This window comes from Molossus molossus, unplaced genomic scaffold, assembly GCF_014108415.1.
Source record: "Molossus molossus isolate mMolMol1 unplaced genomic scaffold, mMolMol1.p scaffold_m16_p_10, whole genome shotgun sequence".
In the NCBI taxonomy this organism is placed as follows: domain Eukaryota; kingdom Metazoa; phylum Chordata; class Mammalia; order Chiroptera; family Molossidae; genus Molossus; species Molossus molossus.
In genome coordinates, this window is record NW_023425345.1 from 12,659,710 (window position 1) to 12,677,636 (window position 17,927).

General features: G+C 39.5%; 1 protein-coding gene across 1 annotated transcript; it reads right to left on the reverse strand.

Annotated features, from left to right (window-relative positions):
• Positions 1-396: 396 nt before the first annotated feature.
• Positions 397-17,613, reverse strand: HSP90B1 (heat shock protein 90 beta family member 1). The gene is made up of 18 exons (XM_036252231.1): positions 17,429-17,613; positions 16,361-16,463; positions 16,042-16,183; positions 15,407-15,523; positions 14,036-14,367; positions 9,894-10,005; positions 9,564-9,674; positions 8,729-8,845; positions 6,905-7,042; positions 6,397-6,474; positions 6,234-6,299; positions 5,463-5,732; positions 4,715-4,960; positions 4,062-4,198; positions 2,290-2,368; positions 1,850-2,005; positions 1,428-1,544; positions 397-691 (listed from the first exon to the last, which is right to left on the reverse strand). The coding sequence occupies exons 1-18, from the start codon at positions 17,475-17,477 to the stop codon at positions 662-664; spliced, it is 2,400 nt and encodes a 799-aa protein (XP_036108124.1). The 5' UTR covers positions 17,478-17,613; the 3' UTR covers positions 397-661.
• Between the last annotated feature and the right edge of the window lie 314 nt (positions 17,614-17,927).

Below are 17,927 nucleotides of genomic sequence, written 5' to 3' on the forward strand. Positions count from 1 at the left end.
GTAGATAATTAGCTGGAAATTTCAAAATGATGATTGCAAATGAACTGTAGAAAAATCTCTTGGGTAAGGGCGAATGGTAGGAAGCATCCAGTGAACAGAAATAGCAGCCTAGAAAGACACCCTAGATTATTAGGAAAATTGTAAAGTCTGATAAAACTTCCTAGTACATAAGCTTATATTCCACAGAATTTCTCACACACGCATGACCTTTGAATATGCAACTGACTATTTTCTCTTCCTAGCCCACACTCAAAAAAGATTAGACTCTGCCTCCTGGAAAGGGGAACATCTACAGACTTATTTGGAATTCTATAAGGAGGATTATCTTTTTTGTCTATAAATAACTTTTTAACAGTTTTTTAATAAATAAAAAAAAAAAGATAGGCAAGACACCAAGTATTTGGGATCTTTTTATTTTTATACACGACAAGATTTTACACCAAGAATAGTCAGTTAAATAGTACAAATTTACATTCATGAGGAATGTTAAAAAAAAATTCAACTAAAAAACCCTCTTCTTCTTGTGACCCAGGATTTCAACATTTTACAGTGCAGGAAAGAAGGGAGTTGGGGGAAGCATCCAAAACAAGTCTCTCCCAAAAGAAATGACTTAAACTTCACATTCCCTCTCCACACGGGATCCAAATGGTGAGAGTGTAATTTACAATTCATCTTTCTCAGCTGTAGATTTCTGTAAAAACAAAAATCAGAAGACATTAAAAACTAGCAGACGTAAAATCTTTAGCTCACAGAAGGTTCATATATGGAGAAAGCAATGAATGGGCCAAGCCTATTGCCATTATTTCAGCTATAGACTAAAGTGCTACCTTACTAATGTGCAACAAATTTTAGATAATAATTTAGAACCTATCACCAAGATCAACGGTCCTTGAACATAATCAAAATGTAAAACACCCTAGCCCTGGCCGGTTTGGCTCAGCGGTTGGAGCGTCGGCCTGAGGTCGAGAGAGACCCGGGTTCGGTTCCCACTGGGGGCGCACACCTCGGTTGCAGTTTGTCCCCGGCCCTGGTTGGTTGTGCGGGTGGCAACCCCTCGATGTGTTCCTTTCACGTCAATGTTTTTTTTCTCTCTCTGTTCCTCTCTCTCCCTCCCACTAAAAAAAAAAAAAAAAGTAAAACACCCTAATGTTACTATATCGTAAGGCAGAGCAAATGGCAGAGTACACAGGCATTGTGGAATAAGGGAAAATCTGTTTAAAAAATCTCAAGAATGTATGACTAAAATAAAGGAATAAAAGAAGTGGGAAGACCAAAATATACTTTAAAAAAAAAGAGGTTTGCTCCAGCTTTTGAATTTGATGAGATGCCTATCTTGGGACAGATTTCTGTAATCTGACTTCTTTATGCTACACAGTCCTATCACTGCCAGAACTAAGAACGCAAGCCCCATTCTTGACTGGCTCTACCTCTGTTTCTTCATCGTCTTCTGTTCCGGCATCCATTTCTTCGTCTTCGTCTTGCTCGGTGTCTTCTGTGTTGTCCTCTGTTGTTTCTTCAGGTTCTTCTTCAGGTTCTTCTTCGACCTAAGGGCAACATTTATGAGCCCATTAGTGGATCTATTTTAACTTTATTCATTTAAATGTAAAAGATCATGATTAATTTCATAATCCTCCAATTAGAGTTAACAAAGGGAGGTAAGACAAAAAAAAATGTAAAGGAGATTTTCTAGCACAGTACATGACACTGAGGATTCAACTATTTAGTAAATTATTTCTAAAAAGTAAAAATTAGTCCAATTTTTCAGAGCTATTATCACTTAATCACGGGAAGTCACTTCTTAAACAAAGAAAAAAAATGAAGCCTACGTGGGAAGGTTGGGAATACAAACCTTTGCATCAGGGTCAATGTTTAAACTGAGGCGAAGCATTCTTTCTATTCTATCTCCATATGCTTTAGTGTCTGGTAAAAGATATCCTGACCTCAGTGTTGCTGTTTCAAACAAAACCACAGCAAGATCCGAAACTGTTTTGTCATCTTCGTCTTCCTGAAATGGAAGAAATCACACTCGATTAAAATGTACAAAGTATTGCCCTGTATAGTTTGGCTCAGTGGTTAGTCAGACCCCAGACTGAAAGGTTGGGGTTTCTATCACCAGCCCCGGTCAGGGTCATGTGGGAGGCAATCAATCCATATGCCTCTCTCACATCAATGTTTCTCTCTCTGACCCTCCCCACCCTCCCTCCCACTCTTCTAAAAATCATGGAAAAATTAACAATAACACAAAAAGTACAAAGTATTCAAGATGAAGGAGCATGGCTTTAATATTACCTTAACTCGTCGAAGCATGTCTTTGATCAGTGGATGTCTGGGATTGATTTCAAATGTTTTCTTTTGGCTGGCATAATAACTGTTAAGGGGTAAAAAAATGATATTTAACAAACATCACATTTTAGGGTCCATACATTTCCTTTTCTCTATTACTAACTTTCATAATTACAATGAACAGCTCTTGGAGAGACTAAGATGTACTTAAATTGCTACACCATGCTATACCTTTTAAAGTGGAGTGGACATGGTTAGATGAAGAGTTAAACAAAGAGAATTATTTTATTTACTAACGAATCCCAAGCACCTAGAATAGAACACTTTGTTGAGTGGATGAACTGATTTAATGTCTTGTTCATCCCCACTCAACTTATTCTCACTACCTTAATTTTAGCTCTGTCTCCCACAGAGTTCTGAGTTGTCTAGGCAGACTCTGAATATGCTCAAATAACACTTCACGATGCCTTCACTAATATGGTTCCAAGAAAAATTAAGTGCTTCTTTTATCTGAGCTCAGTTCCCAATTCTGAACAAACTTTTATATAATCTCTAGCATTTTACTGTCAGCTGTGGCTGTTCTCCCTCCTACAGCTGCATGCTGAGGACGGGGGGGGGGGGGGGGACTACATCTGTTCCCATCTTGGTATGCCCATGATCTGTGCTAGGCTTGGAAGATTATGACTTGATTTGTTATCCCAACTAGTTTGAATGGCACAGAGAGTAGTCAACTTTAAACCATCAAGGTATAACAAGTAGGCTCTCAAATGTTTGTTGAATGAAAGGTAACTTCCTCTTAATGAATGATTGAAATAGGTGGACATTTATTAAATGACTGCTATACTGTTGCAATGGAATAAGCAGAAACCTGTTCTTCTCCACCTGACATTTATAATCTAGTTAGGGGACAAAACAAACAAGCAAGATAGCACCTTAGCCTTTTATTGTGTAAACATACATTAGTGAGACGTGCTAATTATGAAATGTTGTGTGTGTGTGTGTGTACTTATTTATTTATTTTTGGTACGTGCCCCTAGTGGGAACTGAACCCGGGACTCTCTGGTCCATAGGCCGATGCTCCAACTGCTGAGCCAAACTGGCCAGGGCTGTACATATTTATTTTAATAAATACATTTGCGAGAAGAATCCTTCAGCTAGGCCTTGGGGGAAAAAAGTATGATTAGGTAGCAAATAAAAGAGTTATTCTAGGTGGAAGAAGAGAGAATAAAAGCAGGGAAAAAGCTATTTTCAAGGCCACTGCTGTGACAATAAAACATAAGCTTGAAATATTTATTAAAAATAAAGGGTACCAAAGATTTGCTTATCTCCAATGTTGGATCTTGAGTTCAAAATACCTGTTAACTCATGGGGCATATTTTACCTTTAATTTTGTGGGGCATACCATTTGGGGGAGGGGTGTGATGGTTAAAAAAAGATTTGACTCATTTGAGAAGTATAATGGTCACTGACTTCATCTGTAACTACATCTAAAAATTTAAAAGTTTAGATACCAGGCCAAGCATACAAATTGAAAAAGACAATTTATGTGTAATAGATGAAGAATATTTGCATCTGTATATAAAATAAATCATGAGCCCAAGACCTTTTCTTTATCAATCTAATGTAGGCAAAATCCCTTTGTAAATTTGTTATCTACCTAACAGATAACGGACACGTAAAACACATCAGTTCTTTAGAAGATAACGCCAGCTTCTACAGGCAGGCTGGACAAGAGCTAACACTGTGGCAGGGACATTCCTCTTCCCGAGGACACTTACTTGGTAGAGATGTCCTTGCCGGTTTGGTACGCTTGAGCTTTCATGATCCTCTCCATGTTGCCAGACCACCCGTACTGGCTGGCCACAAGAGCGCATGGAGACTCTGTCAGGCGCTGAGACACCACAGCCTTTTCAATCTTAGAATAAGAAACCGAAGTTAGATACATATAAATATCAATAGTTAGGTTATTCAATAATTGCATTTCAACTCTTCAAGGATTCATCATTTAAGATCATAAACATAGAGGCAGGCCATTAAAGGACCTCTCATTTAGATTCGTAGGAGACACTGTCATTTAATAATCTGAATTTTTCAAGCAGAAATACTTAACCACCAACTTTTAAAAACATATAAAACTTAAACTTAACCTGTAAAAATTTAAATTATTGTAAGATCAATATTAAACTACAGAAACTTTCAATTATAAGAAAAAACCCAGCACCTACATATAGAATAACCACTATTATCCTTTTAATTCTTTGTAGTTCCTAAATTTTAAGATTGTCCTCCCAATAATTTAACCACAATATTAAATGTCGTCTTGGTAAGTTTTAATGGTTACAAAGTAACCAGCTGCAAAGTTTGATTAGTTGACAAAACTGTTTTTTTAAAAAAATGCAGATACTAAAATTTTCACTTTCCAGAAAAATACCTTATCCTTGAGGGCTTTATCTTTCATCCAGGTGAGCAGAGGCTCAAATTCTTTCTCAACTGCTTCACGATTCTCCTTAGTTTTCTCACTTTCATCAAACTTCACTCCTTCCTTGGCCACATTCTGGAACCTCTTCCCATCAAACTCAGGAAGAGCCTGAATGCAGTATTCGTCCACAGGTTCTGTGAGATAAATCACTTCATAGCCCTTTTTCAGAAGCCGCTCAACAAAAGGAGAAGATTCGGCCTACAAAATAAAGAGAATTTGAGTTTTCCACGTCTGGCCTGATATATTCATGTGTTCATCTCAGTAGCTATGTTTACATACTAGTAACAACCTAATTTACAGGTAGAGAATTAAGAGGTGCAGAGAATATAAGCGGCTGACCAGGCCTCATACCTACTAGGCCTCATACCTACTACAGTTCAAAATTCAACTAAGTTTTCCTTTAAAAAATAAAACACACACACACACACACACACACACATACATTTTTACTGATTTTTTAGAGAGGAAGGGAAAGATAGAAACTTCCATGTGAGAGAGAAACACTGATTGGCTGCCTCCTGCACGCACCCCCACCAGGGATGAAGCCTGTAACCCTGGTATAGGCCCTGACCGGGCATTGAACCGGGACTGATGCTCAATCCACTGAGCCATGCTGGCCAGGCTCCTTTTTGTTTTCAAGAGTTGGCTATAACTTCCCAGCTACAAACCACAATCCCTGACAGTTGGGAGTTCATCTCACCTCTTTTCTGCTAGATCCAGCCATGAAGTAGATTTTGTCCTGTTTCTCCTTCATCCTTTCCACATACTGGTCTAGACTAGTAATGTCACTTGGATGATGAGAAGACTGGAATCTAAGAAGTTTAGCAAGACGTGTTCGATTTGAGTGGTCTTCAATCACACCAAGCTTGATGTTGGTACCAAATTCTTTCCAAAAAGTATCATTATATTTCTCATCAGCAATCTTTTTGATCATGTCCAGAGTTTTACGAACAAGTTTTTTTCTAATCACCTAAATAAAATTAAAGAATAACTGATTAGAAAGCTTCACCTCACTTTCGAGACCCTACAAGATGAAAGGTAGCAGGTAAGTAGTGGTGAAAGATACAAAGTCAGGTGCGTTGGCATTGCCATTTATCAAGGGGCAGGGAATGGTGAGCACTCCTATGCTGGACTGAGCAGAAACTAAACTGTCAGTGGAAATACTCACAAAGTCGCTTTAATGTTTGTATTCTAACTTTAGACTAGATAGTGTGTGTTTGTGTGAGTGTGGGTGTGTGTATGTATATGTATGTATGTGTTCACTATATAATTCTTTTGACTTTTCTGTATGTTTGAGATATTTTTATTACCTAATGGGGGGAAATAATCAGATTCTCAGGATTTGAGAATTCTAGAGTAAAATTAAATTCATCTGAAGGAAGGACTAGTCTCAAAATTTGATGACTTTACTAATGGAAACTGTCCTCTGTAACCCAATCAAACAGCAAAGCCTCTTCCCAGAGACACGCACCTTAAGTAGTTTATGTTGCTGAAGAGTCTCACGAGAAACATTCAGAGGGAGATCATCTGAGTCCACCTACATATAGAGAAATAAAGTTCAGTAACAATAAAAGCACTGGAAAAAAAATAGCCCCCACTATAATCCCTCTTTCTCCCAATCATTGGATACTTACAACACCCTTAACAAAATTAAGGTACTTGGGCATCATATCATGGAAGTCGTCTGTGATGAACACTCGGCGCACGTACAGCTAAGCAGAGACAAAAAAAAAAAAGGTTATCTTCTGGAATTTGTACTTTGAAACTTAAAATTCCATTTACATTTCTTAAAAACCCACCTTAATGTTAAGCGAAACAAGCCAAGCAGAGAAAGAAATATCACACGATCTCACTTATTTGTGCAATATAATGAACTAAACAAACTGCTGAACAAAAATTAACCCAGAGACATGGAGGTGGGGTACAGGCTGATAAGCCTCAGAGGAGGGGGGGATTTGTGAGGGAAGAGATAAACCACAGAACTTACATGCATGTATGCATGACCAATGAACATAGACAACAAAGCTGGGGATGGGGTTGGGGGGGAAGGGGAGGAGAGTGTCAATGGGGGAAAAATGAGAAACATCTGTAACAAAAACAAATTAATTAAAAAAACAAACCGTCCCCCCCAAAAAAACCCACCTTAATGTAATCACTCTTCTTGGATCCATATTCATCAAACAGACCACGTGGAGCAGATGTAGGTACGAATAAAATTGACTTGAAGGTAACTTCCCCTTCAGCAGTAAAGTGGATATAAGCCATGGGGTCATCACTTTCCTACGGAAAGTTGGTACTTAGTTATTCAAAAGGCACAAAAATGACAGTTGAAAGGCTAAGCAATTTATTACGTGGGATAGTCCAGTTTAGCATTTAATTAATAAAAAGGTTATCTTACCAAAAAAGGAGTGGGGGAGGGCCTGGATGGAAGAAGAAACAATATTGCAATTTTAACTGGCTAGACGTGGTTGTTTTGATTGTGACCGTCAATAACATTACTCCTACACTTGGGACGGTTACACGTGTGAGAGAACAGGACGGGAAAACCACCATCCTACCTAAATGACAAAACTATCTAAAAAACTTCATGAGTGTACTTAATCAATCATTAAAAGCACCCAGGAACAGATTTTCTCCCATGGAATATGGACTATAGTAGTAGATATAGAGGAAAGGAAATAGCTACAAAAGTGTAAAGACAGAAATCCTCTAGATTGCATTACCCATCCCTGTACCCCATGTGGCTATTCCAAATAGAGATGTGATTGATGGTATGTATAAGTACACAAACAGACTTTGAAGACAGTACCAAAAAAACCCTCCAAAAAGTAAATTATAATTTTTTATATTGATTACATTTTGAAATATTATTTTGGGTATGTTGGGTTAAATAGAATATATTGACAATTAACTTCACCTGTTTCAACTTAAAAAAGTGGCTTCTAAAAATATTTAAGATAACATTACGTGGCTCACATTATATTTCTAATACAACTGCCCTAATGAAGTACCTTTATATACACTAGGACTTTAGAGAACCAAAAAGGTTTTAGAGGTGAAGCTTCAAGATGGTTGGATATTAACACAAGGAAAACAAAGAAGGTTAAGTAACAAATCAACAGATGGAATAAAGAGTAAAAAACAAATACAATTGTAGAATATTAAGTTTTATCTAGCCTTGCTAAGTCTATTAAACTCCTCTATTTTGTACAAAATGTGGCTTGGGGAAACGTTAATTTGAAACAATTTTAATCTCTGCTAGTTTTGGACTCTTTTTTTTCTTTATCCTCATTCGAGGACATTTTTCCATTTTTTGTACAGATAGAGCGGGAGGGAGAGAGAGGAAGAGAGAGAGAGGAAAGATCGATGTGAAAGGGACACATCGAGTGGCTGCCACCCGCACGACCAACCAGGGCCGAGGACAAACTGCAACCGAGGTACATGCCCTTAGCGGGAACCGAACCCGGGTCTCTCCGTACTGCAGGCGGACGCTCTAACCGCTGAGCCAAACCGGCCAGGGCTAGTTTTGGACTCTTAAGAGTTCCAAGAAGGGATCAGTAGAAGAAAAAAAAAAAACCACTTAGTAATTATTCCCACCTAGGCATTATGACTTTACCAGTAATTGTTTGATGTTGTTGTAAACAAGCTCTTTAAAGAATATTTTAAATACAACGTTGTTTTATGGATTCTATAGTGGAAACCAAACATGTACCAAGGAGGTACATATATATATTTTTGGTGGTACGTGCCCCTAGTGGGAACCGAACCCAGGACTCTCTGGTCCACAGGCCGACACTCAACCGCTGAGCCAAACTGGCCAGAGTGTGAGTAAATTTTTTTAAAATGCATAATATAAAATACACAGGATTAAAAAGGAAACCAACTGTAAAGTAGTTACAAAGTGTTTTAAACTTATTTTGGAATTTTGTAGTGTTTTATTACCACATTTTCCTAACTATTATTTACCTTTGAAAATGATTTGTAGAAAGCTTTATATTCATCCTCTTCTACTTCTTTTGACGGTCTCTGCCATATGGGTTTGATATCGTTCATAAGTTCCCAATCCCACACAGTTTTTTCAACCTGAAGTTAACAGTATTTAATTAGTCTCTCCCGGCAGTTACATTAGTGGAAATCATAGCTTAGGACATTTTAGAAGAGAATATGAGAGGAACAAAGGATACTTCCAATCTAGATCCTGACAACTATACAAAAAATTTTTTTAAAAAGGGCAGGTGTGTGTGTGTGTCTCAACATTTAAGACTAATTTACGATAGATATTTAATACAAAAAGGTAATTAGTTACTATAATGATAAAAAGCCAATTTCTTAATTCTTTTTAACTAAAATTTCATTTCTTGAAAATATAATTTGAAAATAGAAGGATATATATCTTTTGTGACTTACAGAAATCCAACATCTTGTAATAAACATTTCTTAAAACCCACAACCACAACATCTACCTACTCTGCTTCCTGAGCAGGTCAGAGAACTACTTTCACAGTTAACACCTACATGACAAAAGAAGATTCAGAATGCTTTTTTTTCAATCCTCACCCGAGGACATTTTTCCATTTTTTGTTCAGATAGAGTGGGATGCGGGGAGAGAGAGAGAGAGAGAAACATCGTGGTGAAAGGGACACATCGAGTGGTTGCCACCTGCACGACCCAACCAGGGCCAGAGACAAACTGCAACCGAGGTACATGACCTTAGCGGGAACCGAACCCGGGTCTCTCTGGACCACAGGCCAACACTCTAACCGCTGAGCCAAACCGGCCAGGTTGAACGCTTCTTACTTACTTTTTTAGTTTTTGGTTTCTTTTCTTCTTCTTCTTCTTCTACTGCAGCTTCATCATCAGATTCTTCTTTTGCTGTTTCTTCTTCTTCCATGGGTTCCTCAACAGTTTCAGTCTATTGAAGTAGAAAGTAGAATTATGGTTAAACTAATTTCTGTAATGATTTGGATTTCATCTATAGAATATGAAACAAAATGAGAGCTCAAAAAAATACATCTTCTGTAAGAAAACCCCAAGTATCCTGAACTAGAGAAAACAACATTTAACTTTCTTTATTAAATATTTAAATATGTGCAAAGGTGGTACATATAAATTTTTAGCAATATAGATTTACCTTGCTACTCCATACATAAATAGGAAAGTTTATGAACTGTGAGTACTTTTTGACAAGATTTTTAATTGTATCCAATTCAAGGTAATCAGATGCTTCTTCTTTTAAAACAAGGCTGCAAGGAAAATAGGACATTTTAAAGACACATCCACGGTTTAGAAGTGTTGATTATAAATTCACCTTCATCACGATGCTAATAGCCAGTAGTTCTGTTTAATCCAAGATATCCTTTTAAGATGATATTAAAAATTCTTATCACCAATAAGGGTTTTTGAGTTAAATACACCAAATATAGGTATAATAAAAGGAAGATTCTTCCTTGCATTCCTTCGAGTGGAGAATACCCTTAGTTCCAAGTAGAAAATGAACATGTTCCCAACCTTCTACATACATTGGGTTTTTTTCATTTGAAGAACTGAAATCTTAAGATAGCTAAAGGTGAGAAAACATTCTGGAGAAAAGTGGAATTATATGCAATCTGAAAGTCTAGAAATTAAATGATTATTTATAGATAATGAACTCCTAATAAAAATGTTCCTTAAAAAAGCTAGAAAATTAGCCCGGTTGGTATGGCTCAGTGGACTGAGCGTCATCCCATCGACTGAGAGGTCCTGGTTCAACAACCGGTCAGGGCACATGCCCAGGTTGCGGGCTCAATCCCCAGTAGGGGGTGTGCAGGAGGCAGCTGATGGATGTTTCTCATTTTGATGTTTCTATGTCTCTCCTCTCCTTTCTCTCTAAAAAGTCAATAAAGAATAAAGAAAAGAAAAAAAAGCTAGAAAAGTAATCTAAACTATTGTTATATCTGCACCATCCAAAACAGTAGCCACCAGTCAAATAAGTATTCAAATAAGATTTAAAGTTGGTTCTTTAGTTGCACTGACACATTCCAAGTACTCAACAGTCACATGTGTGGCACATGGCTGCCATATTAGACAATGCAGAGACAGAACATTTCCACCAGAGTTCTCCTGGACATTGTTTTATTTATTTATTTATCCTCACCCGAGGACATTTTTCCATTTTTTGTTCAGATGGAGTGGGAGTGAGGGAGAAAGAGAAACATCGACATAAAAGGGACACACCGAGTGGCTGCCTCCCGCACAACCCAATCAGGCTGGGAACAAACTGCAACCAAGGTACACGCCCTTAGCGGGAACCAAACCCAGGTCTCTCTGGACCACAGGCCAGAGCTGGACACATTGTTTTAGCTAACTCTAACACTGAAAGTTGTAGCACTGCTTTCTCTTCTTCCTTATCCATGGTTCCCTTCCTGCCTTGAAAAGTTTATAGTTTTGTAGAATTTGCCAACAAATAGACAGTATGTATGTCACAGCCTAATGAGGTGACTAAGTTTATGGTCTTGGAGCAGAGTACGTCTTAGAGATGCTGGGTTGGAGAAGTTTAATTTTGGATGCAAGCTGAAGTCGCTGGTTTGACAGCTTAGAGATATTTAAATGGCAATTAGATATATGAACAAGGCCTGGTAGTGAGATCTAGAGCACAAGTCAACACACTATGTATGGCTGGCACTCTTAAGAAATTGTATCAGGACACAACTTCGTCATGTATATTATCTATGGTTGCTCAGCTAGAACAGCAGAGTTGTGACATGGGACAGATCCTACAGTCTACAAGCTTCAATTATTTACTATCTGGCCTTTTGAGAAAAATCTGGAACATGAATCCATCACAGTCATAAGATTAAATGAAGCACACAAGGATAATAAGAAAAGGGCTCAAACTTAAATTTTAAAGAAAAAGAATATTAACATTTAAGAAATGGGCAAAGGAAATACACGGAAGCTAGATAGTGGATTGTCTTAAGGAGTGTGTAGTGCAAAGCCAGTTCTGTAGAATGCACCACAGTAAAAATAAGAAAAAAAGAGCATCTATTGCTGGGAACAATGTCAGTTAAAAAAATACATGCATCGCTCTGGCCAGTTTGGCTCAGTGGTTGGAGCGTTGGCCTGCAGACCAGAGTCCAGGGTTTGGTTCCTGCTAGGGGCACATATCAAAAACAAAACAAAACAAAAACAAAAAAATGTGCATCCATTGGCTTTAACAAGGATTACTGGTGACTTGCTATAATGGAAGGGTGGCTGACAAAGCAGGCATGACAGAAGATGGAGAAGCGGCAAAGGCAAGTGTACTTCTTTAAGCTCAACTGTGGAGGGGGAGAGAAATGGTACATTCTCAGAAGAGGATGGTACCACCTGCCTTCCCCCTACCTCAGAGACCAGGACATGCTTACACTTGGATGGGAAAGAGGTAGGTGTGTGGGAAAGGCTGACTTTGAAAGATGGGGTAGGAATTAATTTATGCTTAGTCTCTGAGGAGGTAAGATGAGCGATCACAAGTGGAGGCTAACTTTAGGGGAAAATGTAGAATACAGCCCTCATTATGGCAGGAAGGACAGAAGCAATCCTATTTCATGATCTCATCTGATCTTCACAAAATAGTATACAGCAAAGGCTAATTTAGGGGCACACACAGAGACGGAGTCATGTATGTAGGGCAGGATCTCAACCTCATCACTTCCTTGGCCTTCACTGTTTTCCTTTGGCCACTCTAGACTTTCAGTTCCTCAAATGAGCTCCTCGTCTCTGAAACTTTCAACATGCTGTGCTCACTGCCTGGAATATCTGAACTTAGCACAATTTCAGAACGGCCTCTGGAAGGGGGGGTATCTCTTAGCTTCCTTTCCAGCAATTGCTACTCTGAAATGACTTCATGTGTTCCCCTTTACTAGATGAGCCACGTGAGAGCAGGACCCCCATCTGTCTTACTTTCCACTACAGCTTAAACCCTAGCAGGTAACAGGAACTCAAATAAGTGAGTATCTGTTAAGTAGGAAGACTTGAGGGAAAGGCAATTTTGCCCAGAAAAAGCAGAACCTGTTGTGAAGTTTCATTTACTTATCAAATAGCTATGCTACTTGCATACAACTGTTCTGATGACCTTATTCATTCACACAAATATTTGCCAGTCAAATGGTAAGCCCTGGGAACACAGTAGTGAACAAAATGTTTGCTTTCATCAACTTTCCATCTAGGTAATCTTGCCTGTCCCTCAGCACCCTACGACATCAGCATCTCTTGGGACATCATTTTCTATCTCTTTCTAGTTAAGAGATGGGATTACCTATCCTCTAACACCTAATGGGGTAAGACTATTAGTGATGCCTCCTAATGAGACCAGATGTCAATGTTAACAACAAAGGCAGGGAAAAGTAAATTGGGATGAATGAATTAGTAAAAACACTAAAATGCAGTCCTCTAATTAGCCTTCATTAAAGGAACATCTGTGACCAAAAAGACAGAAAATATTGCCTTTTGGGATGAAGAAAACTGGTCAAAATAATAAGATATATGCTTCTTTCCTAGTTGAAATTTAATGTTTAAAAAATTTAACACTGGGGAAAAAAATTTAACACTGAATTAAGGAAAAAAAAAACAAGTGAGGCCTCAGGCACATTTCCACTTGGCAGGACTGGACAAGTCTGTTGACCTTTAGAAAAAAAGCTGTCCTGTCTACTTCATAGTGCTGGTTTAAGCACCAAGCGATACTGGGTCTAAGATCTGTCTCATCTATATGAACAACAGCTACTGCCTAAAATGAATTCAATCATTTCTAATTATCCTGAAATGAGACATTTTCTTCCCAACAACCTGCCCCAACCCCAGTAACTACCACAGATCTTGAATATTTTCAATTGGTCGCCCAAAGAGTCTCCTTTCATCTAGTCCTGCCATCCTTCAGAAAACTTGAATCCTGTGGTCATGCTGTTCCTCCATGCCTTTATCTATGATGCTCCAGACTGAGAATACTTTTGTAAGTCTTGCTTCCCTGGAAAACTTGGACCAAGCCACTTCTCTGTAAAGTCTCCAATTTGCATTCTCCCCTGGAAGAGCTAATCCTTCCCACTTATGTCCTTTATGTACAACAGCCACCATAATTCTGTGTGTCTAGCCCTTAGTAGGTCCTCAAAACACTTCTTCAAGTGATGAGAAAAATTCAGTCTCCTCATTTTAAAGGCAAGGAAATTAAGGCCCAAAATAAGCCATTTGCTCAGAGAGTCCGAACTGGAGAATCAAGATCCTCATTGCAACTATTAATTATTATTAGGATTTAGTAACACTCACGTAATTGTTGTTCCTCGTCCCAGAGTGTTTCCTCTTGGGTCAGCAATTACAGAAAATTCATTGGAGTCAGATTCCCAGATGTGCTGGGTATCGTTGTTGTGCTTTGATGTGACAATAACCTTATCTGCTACAAGAAAGGCAGAATAGAAACCGACACCAAACTGGCCAATCAATTCAGAAGTTGACTGGCCGTCTTCTTGTGCCTCAGTCATTTTGTTTAAAAACTCGCTCGTCCCAGATTTGGCTATAGTACCAAGGTTTTTAACCAACTCTTCTCTGGTCATTCCTACACCGGTGTCTGTGACATGTAGCAGGTTCTTTTCCTTGTCACACTAAAAGAAAGATGAAAATAAAAGTTATATTTGCTTAATATTGATGGTATAACAAGTACATACTGAGCTATTATTGAAAAACTCTCAGCTCTGGGCAACATCAATTCCAATACAGAAAACTAAATTGAGATATTTTCCTCCACATAACTTTGATGGCCTTTTCAGAAAATGCACATCTTAAGTATAAGCATCTTTCCTTATAGAGAACATTTTTAAAGTTCAGTGCATTTGAGAAAGTATCAACATAAAGAGGGCAGAGACTGATTTAATTGTCAAAGGGCAGAGACAAACTAAACAAAACAAGTTGTTTTGAATAAAATATTCAAGAAAAATAAATTTTATGTTTTGTCTATTTCTTTGATAGAAAATAAAAATTCAAAACTTGGAATGACTTCTGTGTTTGGAATCTTAGTGATACTTTTATTGAATATTCCTGACTGTCTTCCAGAAACATAATAGGAATATGCTTCCTCTACTGATGGTTGGGTGAGGCCATTTGACTAGTTCTGGCCAGTAAGTTGCAACTGAGAGTGTGGCTTCCAGTGTGGAGCCTTTAATTGATATAAACCCCTACAAACTCTCTCTACGCCATGGCAACCAGCTATACTCCAGATGGCGGGAGCTCTATCAGCCTGTGTCCAGGAGTGAGGACGATTCAAAGCAAAGGTCACAGGCAGCCTGTGACTGCTTTAAGTCAGAAGGTGGCAAACATTTTTGGAAAAATGTTCTGGAGAATAATATTTTAGGCCTTGTGGGCCATATGACTGATCTCTGTCACAACTACGTAACTCTGTCATGCAGCACAAAAGCAGTCACAGATAACATATAAGCAGGCATGGTGATGTTCCAATAAAACTTTATTTTTAAAAACAGGCAGCAGGTTGAATTTGGCCCACTGGCCTATCTTGTTAACCCAATTTAGTTCCCTGACCCTCGGAGGGTTGTCACTATAGCATAACCTGCTCTACCTTGACCAATATGTATTCTGTAACTAAGGTTCTTTTTACTTTAAAAGGAAAAAAAAATGTTTTAAGCTTACCTTAATTTTGACTGTTAGCTCTTCATTTCCAGAAAGAGCATTTTCATCAGTCAGTGATATTAGCCTTATCTTATCTAAAGCATCAGAAGCATTTGAAATCAGTTCTCTCAGGAAAATCTAAAATGCAAGCCAGATTTAATACAGTTAGATTAGCCTCAAGATACACAAAACATTAAATTTAATGTCAACCTCATTTTATTTCTCTCCTGTACTCGAAAAAGTGCTTTGTGGTAAAGAAGTGGCTTTCCTCTCTTGGTAAAAGGAGGTACAGCTCTTTACACCAAAGACTGTAGCAACTAGAAAAGATACCTGAACTGGAAGAGTAGTAACACTATTCTACCAGTGATCTTAAGGTATACAACATGAAGCTTGCTTAGTAATGGTCCTTAAAGACACAACTGTTTAGCAGGCCATGAATATATATGGAGGGAAAAGAAAAAAGAAGGGAAAATGTAACAATCCCTCCCACCACCATACCACACACACATTACAACTAGTAGAAATTCTGTACATACAGTACTGCGCATTAAACTTTACTACTTACCTGGAATTACTATTAAGGTGCATTTACGATGAAAGTAAACACATGTGTTACCATACAGAGAAAAATAATTATCCTAGCCAATGTTGCTTACCTCCTTATTTTTATACAATGAATTGATGATAAGTTTCATCATTCTGTTTACTTCAGCTTGGAAGGCAAACTTTTCTGATTTCTCTCTAAGTTCTCTTATTTGGGATGCATTCAATCCATCCAACTGTATAGCTTCTTCTTCCCTAATAAAGTAAATTTGATAAACAAATAAGCATTGCTTAGTTCCCTCCAAAAATATAGGATCTGTGATGATGAGAGCACAGTGGTCTCTTAAGATGGTCTTAAGGGTTAAAAGGCTAAAATGGAGACTGTTTCCAGTGTTCAGAAGGGCTCATCTGTAGTTTTAAATGCACACAAACCTCTGTACTACTTCATCATCTGTCCTTGAGCCTTCTCTACTTTTACCCAGATCCTCTTCTACTGTGCCATCCACATCGACTTCATCATCAGCTCGGACTGACCCTGAAGGAAGATTTAACATCAAAAACCTCTTAAAATATCGCTGTTTCATGTACTTCTCAGAGTAAACAGGGCAAGGGTAGGAGTTGCAAAATTCAGTTGGTAAATATCGGAGATGGGGATGGGAGAATGGATCCACTGGTTTAAATACCCAATGTAAACTCAAGTCCGAATACTTCTTATTTAAGTTCAGATACTGAGGTTCCCCAGTACATCACTTCTAAGGAGCCGCCCTAGTTCCTTTATAACGTTGAACAGATTTGATACCAGGCTCCTACATTCACACGTGTTGCGTGCAGGCTATGCCAAGGCCTCCAAACTGACCATGCCAAAACGTAAGGCCTTCAAAATCACAGGTCTGAATACAAGTAGGATTTTGTGCACCCTCTGGCAAGGAGAACTAAAATTGGGCCCAGGGGCCTAAGATGGGGAAGAGATGTTAAGATTTTAAAGACGTTAAGGAGCTGGAGCACAAGCGAATCAAACACGTTGACAATGCCTTTGCAGTGATGCAGGGCCCCACGCTCCACAGACCAGCACCCAAGAAAGGAAACACGCGTCCTCGCGGAGTTGCAAGACACAGGGGGTGGGGATGGGGCAGGGGTCCTCAAGCTCCGATGGCCAAAGGTTGAAGCGTCGGCAAAAGTCCTCCCGAGGGGGCACCCGCAATACTCTCGGGGGAGCGAGAGCTGGAGGGAGGCCCCACCTCGAGATGGCTGAGATCTCCGGGCGCGGTACAAGGAGATCTGCAAGGGATTTAAATAGCCACGTTCTCTTTCCCTTTGCAGAGAAAGAAGAGTAAACGAAAGCCCCCATGCCTCTTTCGAGGAAAGGAGATGGTCCCCTCAGCCCAGCGTAGGCCCCGTTATTTTATCCCCCTCCTAAGCTCAACGGCCCAAGAACCTTCGAGAAGAGGTCACGCTTGAGGGGGGGCCTCCAGGGGTGCCCGCTTCTCTGGGATCACTCACCGAAGGTCAGCAGTACGCAGCAGAGGCCCAGCACCCACAGGGACCTCATGGCGCGCGGCGGGAGAGTCTCAAGTCCCTTTTAATCGCAGGAGCCGCCTCCGCCCCGCCAACCCTTGGGATCAGGTCCTCACACCTCACGCCGCGCGGTCCGCCCACTACCCCCAAAGCAGGTCCGGCTGCTTTTCACCCCACTTCTAGAGGGCGGGGGACGGGAAACACAAACCCACCAATCGTGCCGCACCACGCACTCTCTTTATCCAATGGGGACTCGTGGGGGGGACCTCAGTCCACCAATCGGAGCTGTCCAGGTGCGGTGCCCAATGCCCGAAGCGTGGCTCCTTCAGATTGGCCATTGGTAGCTTCTCTTCTCCAATCAAATGGCTCCGCGGGCCCCTCTCACACGGGACCGCCCCTTGCCTGGGAAGCTTTGGCCTCTGTGGGAAACTGTCCAATAAACGTCAGCTCAGGACACATCCCTCTTTTTGGAGAGGTCGCAGAA